Source organism: Eucalyptus grandis, chromosome 3, assembly GCF_016545825.1.
Source record: "Eucalyptus grandis isolate ANBG69807.140 chromosome 3, ASM1654582v1, whole genome shotgun sequence".
Classification (NCBI taxonomy): domain Eukaryota; kingdom Viridiplantae; phylum Streptophyta; class Magnoliopsida; order Myrtales; family Myrtaceae; genus Eucalyptus; species Eucalyptus grandis.
Window position 1 is genome coordinate 9,925,025 of NC_052614.1, and position 13,211 is coordinate 9,938,235.

General features: G+C 39.6%; 1 protein-coding gene across 3 annotated transcripts in view; it reads left to right on the plus strand.

Moving 5' to 3' along the window:
• Positions 1–3,061: 3,061 nt before the first annotated feature.
• LOC104430929 overlaps positions 3,062–13,211 on the plus strand; it is a 64,316-nt gene continuing 54,166 nt past the window's right edge. Inside the window, exons 1-8 of one of the 3 annotated variants that reach the window (XM_010049252.3) lie at positions 3,062–3,166; positions 3,262–3,423; positions 3,830–3,948; positions 4,104–4,186; positions 5,102–5,223; positions 5,472–5,636; positions 6,379–6,472; positions 6,925–7,477. In XM_010049252.3, the coding sequence (XP_010047554.2) occupies positions 3,399–3,423; positions 3,830–3,948; positions 4,104–4,186; positions 5,102–5,223; positions 5,472–5,636; positions 6,379–6,472; positions 6,925–7,129 (813 nt within the window). In that variant the 5' untranslated portion in view covers positions 3,062–3,166; positions 3,262–3,398 and the 3' untranslated portion in view covers positions 7,130–7,477. Of the gene's footprint in view, positions 3,424–3,829; positions 3,949–4,103; positions 4,187–5,101; positions 5,224–5,471; positions 5,637–6,378; positions 6,473–6,924; positions 7,478–13,211 lie in introns of those variants that run through there. The other 2 variants (XM_010049250.3, XM_039308789.1) reach the window with 2 other exon arrangements.

Genomic DNA, 13,211 nt, shown 5'->3' on the forward strand with positions numbered 1-13,211 from the left:
CTAAATATTTTTCTTAACAATAAAAATATCTTTCGTTCATTTATTTTACAATCGATATAAATGATTAGTGTTAAGAAAAGAAATTTTGGGCTTACTTCTTGAAATCATCTCTTCAACGGTTATCGTATAAATTATCAGAAAAAAGAGTGCCATCCGATTTCATTAGAAAAGCAGCACCTTAATACAAATGAAAAAGATTGACACATGTTAAAAAGTATTCAATGACGTTTTTTATGAGGTTTCTATACTATTTATACAGTTGTGAACTTGCTTCACGGTCACGGTTTAAATGATCTTTATATATTTGTAAACTCTATTAAGTTTAAATTTGTGGATTTGATTTTTTAACATGATCGTATTTGCAATTGAGAGTTTAGGTATGTCATAAGAATATCAATATCAAGGTTAATGAAACCTAGGGAAAATCTCAGTTTTCACAAAAGGTGGCTCGGACTGGATAAGAAGATGCCAAGTTGGTCTCGTATAAGGACCTGAAATGAGGTTGATTCCTCGAAAGAAAGCGCGTAGTAGATTTGTTTTAAACAAGGGTATGAATAACCGACTTAATGTCAATTAAGGGCTTGAGTTATCAATTGCCCAAATTTTCGCTGGCTGGTTTACACATGCTGTTCACATGCTTATTTGCAGCGCCATTGTAAAGGGCAATTTCGTTAGAAAACCTTTTTGCTTTGTTCCAATTTGATTTTTCACGGACTTGATGATGAGGATTCATTTTTTCTTTTTTTTGTGTTTTCCACATTTCATACTGCAGCTAACCCTTTTAATAATGGATTTTCATTCTGACTCCTGAGTACAAGGCCAATCAAGAGCAAGTTCTCAGCAGCTCGCTCAAAATTTGCTCAGGCGATCAAAGGCATAGGCCATTTTTCGTGACCGTTCTCTACTTTCTGTTTCCATCAATATCACAACATAACTTCACGTATCATTTATAGTTGTAGCTGAGAACCATTTGGGCTTTGGTAAATTTGGGAACCCTCCGATAACCCTTGCTTCAATTGGGGACTTTCTTCAATTTGGATAAAAGTAGAAAATCTCAGACAATTGCCTCAGAAGTTGCTGCGAATCGCATGCGGAAGTCGGCCGGCAAGATTTGGCAATCGATGGGCTTGACTTATTTAAGACTAAGTTAATTGTTTCAGATTCACTGAAACAGAGCCTACTCTGTATTTTTATTTGAGAAAATGACCCTATTTCAGCTTTTTTAAGGGGTGAGCACGATTTCATGGTAACACTAAAAACTTGAGAACCAGATCCATAGAAACCGGGCTAGTATCGAGTTTTAGGATATGTAATGTAGGTTTTAGTTTTATATTTTTCTTAGCAATCCTTTAGTATTCCATGGTATCCAATTAGGTAAAATGTGAGTCTTTGAAATTTTACTATCTTTATTGAGATAAAAAATTTATGAAACCACTATTGAACTTCTATTTCCGGCAATTTCTATGGTTGAGACTTTTAGGGCATGTTTGGCAACTTACCAAATAATGTTTAATTCTCTTCTTTTGTTCCTGAAAATAGATTTGGAATAAAAATTAGTTTAGTAAATTTTTTGTTCCTAGAAACAAATTTGTTCTCGATAATAGATTTGAAATAGAATCAATGAGTAAAAAAAAGTTGATTCTTTATTCTCGAGAATAATTCTAAAATCAAGTCAACCCAAATTTCTTATTTCTCTTCTTGCTCTTCATCATTCTCTCTTCTTCTTCCACTGCTATTGTTGTTAGCCACCATCACCGCTGATCGCTAGCAATCGATTGAGCAAGGTTTGATGAGCTTGCCAAACCAGAGTGAGGTCCAGTGAGCTTGCCTAACCACCAATGAGCTCACTAGTGGCTTGGCCGAGCTATGGTTGGGCGAGCTTGGCCTTGCCAAATCTAGGTGAGGCACCTTGTCTAGCCAAGGCTCGGCCGAGCCTCGCCTTGTCGCTGGCGAGGCTCCACCATGAGGTGCAGCCTTGTCGGGGGTTGATGACACTTCGGCGATGTCGTTGACCCTCGTCTGGCCGGTTGCTAGTCACCCTGAGGCCAACGATTGGCCAAAGCTTGAGGAAGAAGAATAAGAAAAAAAGAAAAAGAAAAGAAGAAAAATTATTAAAGAATTAAAAAGAAAATGATTTGAATTTAAAATTTTAAGAACGGTACCAAATTCAATTTATTTTGGGAATATAAATTTTGGATAGTTACCAAATACATTAAAATGCTTAGAAATTATTTCTGAGAGCAGGATAAAAAAAATGATTTTTGATCATAAATTATTCTTGGAAACAAAATGGTTACCAAACACATTCTTACTTTGTTAATATTTCATAATTCTCGTATGTTTAAATAGAAGTTGTAATTAATGAATTATATCAAATAATGGTTATTAGAATCATTTAATTAATAGTAAAAGTAAAACCTAAGTACACCCTGAAACTTATGATATGGTAAGTTTCACATTTCAAAAATTATATACTAAGGTTCGTTTGTTTTAGGGTTAATATCATGGAAAACCCCAAATTAATATATTTGTGATAAATTTACCTTTTAAATCTATTAAATTAGATTAATGCCACCGAAAAACTACATATTGATACACCTATCATCTGCCACGTATTATTTAACTTAGCAATTTAACGGTAAAATTCAATAGAAATTATTGGAAGGTTAATTTGTGACATATGTACCATCCTAAGGTTTTTGGTGATAAAAAAATTAATTTGTGATAAATTTATTACATGTTCACTAATTTAGGATTTTTGGTAAGCAACAATTAGTTAAGGATAAATTAATTATAAATGTGCTGGTTTGATATTTTTCATGGTATTAATCCTTTGTTTTACGAAAAATAAATGACTTGGAAAACATATTCTTAACTTGATCACTTAAAATAATTAGAAAACATGGATTTATATTCTTAACAATTATTGGTCGGATCGTTTGGTAAATTTTATTATTTTTTTGTTTCTTTTAATTTTTTAAACAAAATAATTAGTTCAATAACATTATAAGTCTGGATATTTTCATGAATGATTAAAATATATTCTGCTTATATATATTTGTGAGCGATGCAGCCACTTTCAAGACAATCAAACCTAAGAACAAAGCCCAGCCGTAGTGTTGACTTCGGACGGACGAGACTAGTGATTCAGTTGACCAAAATCCTCGTAAGTCGTTTCTCCCCTCCCCCCTCCTTCCTCGGAGCCGATGATTCCGATTTCGATGACAAATGCTTGTCGCTTGATGCCGATGCAATCTCCAGCGTCCAATTCCTTCCACCTCCCGCCGCCGCTGCCGCCGCTCCTCTCCATTCCTTCTCCGTCCAAGAACCGCCGTTCGCCGGAAATCTTCCTGAACCGGTCTCCGGCGAGCAACCCCAAGTTCGCAGCGACGCTGAGGATGTCTCAGTCCACTCACAACCCAGGTAACTTCGGCTCTTCCCTACGAGCTTCGTTTCGGGCGTGCGAGTAAATTTGGACTTTCCGTTCCCACATTTCGATCTCGTCTGCGCATGCTCGTCACGCTGGTCGTCTCGTTTTGAATCTCTTATTGCTCGAGTGACGATACTCGTCGGCGGGAGATGGGTTACTCCTTCTCGATCGTGTCGCTATTTAGGAGTGAACTCTGTTTAAGTATGACTGATACCCTTCACGTCATTTTGGCTAGTGCTAGAACTCGTAAGGGGGGAAGTGCGCAATGGTTGATTGGGGGAGATGCTTCATTGTCAATTATGTCAGCATCTAGTGCTGAAGTTTTTTACTTTGCGGTCCATACTCTGCTCGTGCATATGGTGAGCGGTGGTGTTAATTCGTTAAGTTTTCTCTGTTCAGTTGTTCAGCAGCAGAGAGTCGTGATACCGAACAAGCATGGGGAGAAACTGGTGGGACTGTTGCATGAGACTGGATCTTCGGAGATGGTGATCCTCTGTCATGGGTTCCGGTCTGGCAAGGTGAGGTAATTTATATAATATGGAAAATGGCAGAAATGAGAGTATGTATAAGCCGCGGCATTGTTTGCTACTGCGATACAGCAGACTTCCTTCCTCCTGTAAAATTGACAGTTCTGCAAGCGAGCTTTAACTTTTTCTTTCTGCCTGTTGTCCAGGAAAAAACCACGATGGTGAATCTTGCTGCTGCTTTGGAGAAGGAGGGTATTAGTGCTTTCCGCTTTGACTTTGCTGGAAATGGGTATGCTGAAATATACTCGTCAAATGTAGATATCATTTTGCCACCAAGTCCATTTATGTGAGGAGGGAGGGAAGGAGGGAGAGAGCAGGAAAGAGTCTTTAAGAAATATTGCTGGTTTCAGTAGGCACCGTGCTTAGAGTCATAGCGGAAACAACGCTGTCAATTTGGGCATTTTAGCAGTTCAAAGATTTAGTTCAGCTAAATGCTGATTCTGGTCTTTAGTTGTAAATTTTAGTAGCAATTTGTCTGTTGTTCCTTCTCTCAAACTTGGATTGCTTGACTGCTATTGCAAATGTCCTTTTAGGTATCTCTTTAGTTTTTATTTCCCTCCTCTTGTTGACTCATTTAACTATTGAAAAATCAAACCATACCTTCCCTGATTGGTCTTGTCAATATTCTCTTTTTCAGGTCATTGTTAATAGAAACCTCTTTATCATCGGCAATCCCATTCAAATTGTGGTTGTCTTACCAGCTGTGAATATTTGCCCAATTTAACACGGTGGGTGATTTGTCTAAGATATATAATTTAGGCATTATGAGGTCGTAGTTGTACCTTCTGGCCCAGGTGAAAGTGGGGGTACTAAGAGACTGATCATTTCAGCAGTCTTGACATATTATTAAACCAAGGCATCATGAGGGCTCTTACCTCACATGGAAATAGGACAGGGACAAGGTTTTTTTGTAGCTTTTATTGCATGCTTTAGGTCATCCACTCTTTGAATGGTTGCTTCATTAGGACTCATGCTCGATCCTGAAAGCATAATCATTATCGATGGCTTATAGTTATGTCCAAGGCAATTGATTTGATCTTGGTGTAAGTTTTTAGAACTGGACACAAGTTAGACAGTAAAGCAGTTCTTGCTTCTAAGTATCCTTTTCTTTTGCCTTAACACTTATAAAATTCATGCTTTCTAGAGAGAGTGAAGGTACGTTTGAATACGGTAACTACTGGAGAGAAGCTGATGATCTTCGTGCTGTTATTGAGCACTTCAATGGAGCTAATCGGGTGACCAGTGCTATTGTGGGGCACAGCAAAGGTTTGTGAAATCACTAACAGTTTCTTGAATTTATCTGTTTTTGGGGAGGGAATAGCTCATACATAGTTTGGATCAATTTGCACTTGCTTCTGCCTCCTGTTGTATTTAAAAAAAGTACATTGATGCCTGCCAAATGCCTGTGGACATATGTGAAATCTGCAGAATTGATAGCAGCCCAAATCTTTTCACTTTGCAAATTAGTTGGTGTCACTCTACTTAAGTTGATTGATCTTGTAACTTTGTTGCAGGAGGCAGTGTAGTTCTTCTTTATGCTTCTAAGTATAATGATATACATATTGTTGTCAATGTCTCTGGCCGTTATGATTTGAAGGGGGGAATTGAAGAGCGCTTGGGCAAAGATTTCATGCAAAGAATTAAGGAGGATGGATTCATTGATGTTGAGAATAAATCAGGTATTCATTCATCAAATACTTGCAACTTCTACATTTGTTTCTTTTTTTGAAGGAAACAAGTGGCGCTCTTTCTTTCTAGGAGTTTTTACCTTGTTTGCGTTTCAATTTGGTATGCGCAACGAAGAGGGGAAAGTAGGACACTATGTTTTCGAATGTGGTACAAAGGGGGTAGGCCTCTTAGAAATGCTTTTCCGTAACGAAATTTGTACACTCGGATGCGGAGCATTTTTAAAGCTAGTTGAGTAAATTAAATATGTTATGTGTTTAGAGCACATTTAATGGATTGATATCTTCCCTTTATAGTTAAATCGTATATAGTATGTATTAAGAACAGGTCAAATCATATGCAGTATGTAATTGGTGCCTTATCTTCCTTTATATCACCTAGAATGCTCAGAATGCCAAATCTAGCATTCCAGGACGCTGGTGAACCATGAATTGGAAGGCACATAAACTTTGCTGATCACTGCTATTTTAGCAAATTCTGGGAACCCTGTTTTTCCACAGAGGATGGGGTCTAGCTTTGTTGCTTCTTTCATCGTTGCCTTTGTCAAGAAGTGACTTGGATGGCAAATTATTTTCCCTTTGGAAAACTGTAATTCTTAATTTTGTCGATAGAGAAATCTAAATATGAACTTGGCTATTTGCTGGTAAGTTCGTGCACGGCAATTTCATCCTTGAAGTTATGTGGGCGCGAGGAATTGTCTTGGATTCTTCTAAGTTCTATTTCTGCCTTTTGCAGGAACTATTATTTATCATGTGACATACGAAGGTCTGATGGATCGCTTAAATACCAATATGCATGAAGCATGTCTTCAGATTGACAAAAATTGCAGGTATTATTTTCTAGATGGTACATGATGGAGTGCTGCTCTTGTAATAACTGTCTCGTGATATTTATTGATCTCTAAAGATGATTTATAGTGAATCCGTGCAATGAGTTCATCCTAGTAGGACAAAGAAATACCTTAATCCTGTGTAGATGAAGCCTCTCATTTTTATTTCATAACAGAGAGCCGTTATAGGTTGTTAAGAGACTACTTTCAGTCCTTACTGTCCTGTCCCATTGGTCAAGGCTGGCTTTGACAGGGATTCCCTTTGTGTGCGAGAACATAAAGATAAAAAAAACTCTAGCTATTTTTAAGCGTTTTTGTTTAAGTTTCAAAGCTCTGCCACAAGGGATGGTAGACGAATATGTCCTAAGTATGTTTCCTATTCCAGCTTGTTTATAACCCGAAGAAAAGGAGATTATTTTCTACTATACGTGATTACTGAAACTTTGATACAGGGTTTTGACATTTCATGGATCTGCTGATGAAGTTATCCCAGTATCAGATGCACTAGAATTTGCAAAAATCATATCCAACCACAAGCTGCAGATTATAGAAGGAGCAGATCATCGATATACCTCGCATCAGGCAGAGTTGGCCTCTATCATATCGAGTTTCATAAAGAAAGCATTGGAGGAGGACAGAGAGAAATCCAGCCAGTAGCGAGGTACATGCTCGTGCCTGATTGTTGGAGAGGATCTCTGGACGCATTACGAACGAGATAGCAAACTCACTCCTGTAGGATGCTTTCAACTTATTCCTGATTATCAACTTAGGTAGCAAAATGGTTTGGGATGCAACCGAAGATGGCAAAAATATGAGCGCACTATTGGAAGTTGAGATTCCTTACTTTGTCCTGTTGAGAATCGTGGTGCGAGCATTAATTGTACCATGAATTGTCCATTCTTATAAGGATGATTTGTCTCAATTTAAACTGATAACTTGAAACTATTAAGGATTGTCTTAGCTTAGCTATGCAAGCCTTTTCTTTTTCCACGTTTCATAGTCTAATCCACAGTGTAGTCTTAGGCTTTGCAAAAGCAGTTACGTAATGGTGACAATGTTGTATCAAACTCAAAGGTAGTCTGGGGAAGGCCCATATCAGTTAGTAAGTACTCTCATTATGTTAAAATTGAGTAGATTTGCGGTTGCAGCCAAAGCATTTGAGAAATGCATCAACTTAAAATGATGTCACTGCATCCAGTGTGAAATACACGCTTGAGGTACTTCTGTTGGATTCCTGCTCGCACATCTACTGTGTCATCTGCCAATATCATGCACATCAGCGACACGAGTTTATGACGCACATGACTTAGCTACATCGATGTGTTACCTCATTTGTGCATCTACAAAGGCTTAAATTCATGAATTCCTACAATAATCTGTACTTGAGAACACTTGCGGCTGAGTTTCAAGTTATCTACTACAATATCGTAGACCTAATGACAAAAATTAGCTAAAGGGGCTGTTTTTTGAGGTGAGAGAACCAATGCGCTAGTTTCTTCTGCAAATGCTTTCATAAATGATAAGTAAAATTTTAAATAAGGTCATAAAGTGCCATGATTTTTTCAAATAAAGACTCGAAATGAACTTTATGTCAAATAAGGGCTTAAAGTGGCCATGATTATTTTGAATAAAGGCCTAAAGTGGCCATAGTTATTTCAAATAAGGGTCTCACCTCACCGGTCATCGATCAGTTAATTATTCCAATCAGTCAATGGCGTTTTCATCCAATTACACTTTTAATTTTAAATTATTATTATTTTTTCACTTTTTGTTTTCTTTTCGACGAGGGCTAGTGGCCATTGGTGAGGGCTCGGTGATGCTAGCTGCTGGTAAGGGTCAACTAGAGCTTGGCTACCTGCATCGGCCGTTGGTAAAAGGTTGGCCAAGGCCTACAAGCCCTCACAAGTTGTGAGCGAGGCCACCCTTGCCAGATCTAGCAAGAATCAGCCTCGCTTGGGGTTGATGAGGGCTCGGTGACCCTTGCTGGCTGTTGGCGAGACCCTCACCCAGATTTGGCAAGGGTTGCCCTTGCCCATGGCCGCGAAGGCGACCTCCCCAAGGTGAGGGTCGTCTCACCCAGGCAAGCCCTTCCCTTCCCTTGCTAGATCAAGTGAGGGTGACTCTCGCTTAGCCCTTTCCAACATTTTCGGTGGCTGGTCGACCATTGAGGAAGATGAAAGAAAAATCAAAAAAAGGAAAAAAAAAGAAAAAATTAAAACAAAGATAAATGACTAAAATACCCTTGACTAGTCGGAAAGTCAGGTATTTTATTTGAAATAGACACGATCATTTTAGGGCCTTTATTTTAAATAAGATACACTTCATGCTATTATTTGAAAAAATGATGGCATTTCAAATCCTTATTTAAAACAAAATCTATTTCGGGCTCTTATTTAAGAAAATGAAAGTATTTCAAACCCTTATTTGGAATTTTCCATAAAAGATATGCACTCTAGGGATGTGAACGACTGCAATAGCATCTTGGACCACCTAATGTTGTCTCATAAGCCACCACAGGACCAATCTCTTCTATCAAGTAGGGGTGAGCATGGTCCGGGTTGGTCAGGCCATCCTAACCCAGGATCAACACCTTGCAGTGTCGGTCCTCATTTTTTAGGATCAAGGACTAACCCTACTGAGCCTGGGACCAAGGATCGGACCGACCCAATGGGTTCGGTCCGGTTCCAGGGTCAACTCGGGACTGATCGATAATTTATTTCGTCTTGTTTTTTATACTCTCTAAAAAAGTAAACTTACAAATTCAAATTACACATCCATCGACAATGCGGCATTGTGCAACTAAACTATAAATACCAATACAAGATCTCAAATGAAGCACAAAGTAGATATCACTAGTCAAGTTGTGTTTGGAAAGCAAGGGCAAGCTGAGCATTAGGGTTTCTAATTAGGGCTTCTTCTTTTTCCTTTTGATTTACTCGACGATAAGTGAGGCACCGGCACGAGTGGCGGCGCAAGCGTCCCAAGTGTTGAGTGGGGTGAGCGTCAGCGGCAATCGACAAGCGTTTAGTGAGGCCAGCGGCAAGCGGCGAGCGTTGAGCGAGACTAGCGGCGAGTGGTGAGTGGCGAGCGTTTAGTGAGGCCAGTGACGACAGCAAAGGGCAAGTGGTGAGTGGCGAGCGGCACGAGCAGTGCGCACGGTCAAAGGTGAGCGGCGCGGGCAACTAGAGGCGAGCGGAATGTTGCTAGTTTTGATTTTGGCAAATTAAAGAACAAAGAAGACAGAATGGAAGAGAACATACTTTAGGGAAGAAAGCCGTGAGGAGATTTACGGCATAAACTTGCGCCATTTTGGACGTCGCGAGTCCATGACTATGAGGAGTCCTTGGTCCTCACGGTGAAGAATGTACTTTGGAGTCTAGACTGTGGAGGAGGAGGTCGTGAAGACCTTTACGGCGTAAACTTCACGCCTTTTGGAATTGGATGCCGTTTGTCCATGATTGTGAACATGAGGAGTCAACAACTTTAACATCATTTTACTTAGGTTTGAATATATAAAAGAATTATATATAATATAATATAACTTAAATTTTACTTAGGTTTGAATATATAAAAGATCATAAATAATATAATATAATATAATATACAAGGTTGGTCCAGGGTTGGACCGACCCAAAACTCTCATAACCGAGGACCAACCCGCATAGTGTTGGTCTTGGAATTTCAGGACCAAGGACCGACCCTAGTCTCTTTGGGAGGCCGGACCGGGACCCGGGGTTGGGCGGTCGGGGGTCGGTCCGGGTCGACCCTAAAGCTGCTGCTCACCCCTACTATCAAATCTCTCGTGTCACCATGTTCACTTCGAGAGATTGTTAATCGGTGCAACGATGTCCCGATCGTTGATGTTTTCTCACTGTGATTAGTTGTGAAGAATGCTGTGTGGTTTTTGCGAGACACATGCACCTTGCATGTCATGTTAGAAAGGCTCTTTATATCAAAAATGGTTCATGACTTGCTGACCGAGGGGTCCGCTTCTGACCATAAGTGGCGTTAAGCCATAAATAGCGTTGCTTGGATGATTTGTAAGGATGGAATTAGAGGGAGTGATCGAGCGAGGCGAGCTCTTGCCATTGGCCGGTTGCCGGAGCAAAAGGAAGGAGGGAGGAGGAAGAAAAAGAAGAGAGAGAAAAAAATGGAAAAAGAAAAGAAAATAAATAAAAAAATTTCAAAAACATAAAATATTACTAAAAATTATTTGCCAGCGGGCACTGATGTCCACGTCTATGTCGACTGGTTAAATTTGGCCAAGTAAACTGGATTGACACTGTGACAGTTTGAATTTTAGGTTTTAATTTTGATTGGATAAGTTGGGCCTTTCGTTAACGCGACTGTAGTGCTTTTCTCTGAAATGGCCACTCATGAGATAACTGACTTATCGGGTGAAATTATTAAGAGATTTTAATGCAATAGACTTGAGAATTCGACTAGGAATCGATTGCTCGACCGTGTTAGTCTATAAGGGTCATTACGACACAATTAAAAATCGATTAGAGACCGGAGATAGGTTGATTCGACTGAGATGTGTAGTTAAACGTTGGTGATTCCACTAAATTGCAAAATTCTCATCGATCGACACTAGATAGATTTTCTGTTGTTTTGGGCACCCTGTGTCTGAATTTAAAATTTCGAGATTTTCACAACTACCGAGAGTCGCCAATGTGTTGACCGTGTGATGGTCTTGATGACATGTAATTGATTGAGTCGATTGTTCGATGATTTGATCTAGTTGGGTAAAGTGATTTGTGAATTGATTGGTTGATGTGAATTGTGTATCTATGAGATATACAAACTTATGAGAAGGAAACTGAGGCCAAGATAAGTCCTCTGATGCTTGTTTGTGCTTAGGTAGCCCTTAAGGCGTATTTTCTTCATAATCGAATTTTAGGGGGTAGAACTTGCTAGAAATTGTCTCATCGGTTATTGTATAACCATTTTAGGTCCTTAGATGGCCGCTCCTGAGTTTTTGGGATGGCCTAAGAAGATTACAAAACAGACCTCTTATTTTCAGTTGCATGGGAGCCCTAGGGGTTGGACCTATGAGCTGGTTAGGTCTATAGTCTGGGACGATGTGGGTCTCACCCACAAGGTGCCCCATTGATATAGATCGTGGTACCGCCAGGCTCAGGATGGCCAGAGAGAGGGTCCCATACCGGAGTCTGAGATTCCTTTGTGAGTTTTGGAGGTCGCTTTTGGAAAGGGTACCGCGGATCCTCCTCAAGGGTCAGTCGTAGATGCGATAGACCCGGATTTTGAAGATCTTGAAAGTCCGGTGCAGTCTGTTGAAGGCTCTAGTTGGAGTGTGGAGGATGATGAAGAGGAGAACGATGACCCGTAGTTTGTGAAGCCCCTACCTCTACTTGTAGACCTTGTTTTTGAGCTGGTTTGAGTAGAACTTGACTTAATAGTTTGTATCGTACTATATATATTATGGTGTGTAATGTATATAGGTGTGGTAGGTTCAAAATTTATGATTCTACTTTTCTATCTCATTGTTTTATTATCTGAAGATTTTATATGCTTTCGCATGCGTATTAAAATAAATGGGTCGGCAATGCGTCATGAGATGTCGCTTTTAAATCGACCAAGAAGGGATGGGCACGTGCTCGGCGGATCGGGGCGTGACAGACACAATTACAAAAGGATCATGATTAAATGACAAGAGAAAAGTTTATGAATGAATTGAAAAAATTCAACAGGTGTAGAAGTTTTTCGGTAATTTTCCTTGAAATTAGAAGAAAAATAAATAAGCTAACTCATCCTCAAATCTCTATTCTCATTGTAGTGAAGGCACGACTAAACCAAATATTCATGTGAAAGCAACATATTGTCGGACTCCTAATCTAGCAAAGGGTAGCTGGCTGCTCCATTTAGTACTGCTCGGTTAGAGTTGGGATTTGGCAAGGGGATATGCCAGATCTTTGACATTGTTGATTTAGGATTAAAACACGAGTTCATCACTAAGGCCGGCGCCATGTACAATTTGAATGATCTAAGTTTTCGTGGCAAGGAAGCTTTACAAGGGATTCCTGAATGGAAATGACATCGAACGCCAATAACTTATGATGAAACTTAAGGAGACGCTTCTTGTCGCGACGGGAAAAGAAATCAAATAAGGAGGCCATGGACAGCGATGCTTCTGAAGAAATTATCCTAGCTGACACTACCGACGAAGAAGCAGATCCTGCTGTTGGAGCATAATTGATTTTCTATGTAGAGATATCTTAGACTGATTGTGGCGAGCAAGCTCTAAGTCTAGTTGATACTCTCATAAGCAGTGTAAGTAAGGTGCTTCTTATGGGTCTCAATGTCAACGCTTTACAATTTTTCGTAATGGCCGTTTTCTCCCTTTTTCCAAGTTCAGGGGGTTTACTTTGTGGACCTCTTTTTTGTTTCAATTGGCTTTTGCTGGATGCACTTTATCTATCGGAAAGAAATCTCTTACCGCTCTTTTGCACCGAGTGAAAGGAGTGCACGGGCACGTATATACGTTTTGGTGCATATACAAGATTGATGAGCCACAATTAAATGTCAGGTGGCTGCTCTTGTCTCCAAAGGTGAACTCGATGGTAAGATGGGTAATACACACATGGCAAAGCAAGATGGATTGATGAGCCAGGCGCTTCGTAAACTTATCCTTCTCTATGACAATCACAGATCATATTGATCTTTTTAAATCAGGTAGTCTTTAGATATCCTAACTGGCTCATAATTGCTGGGGGTT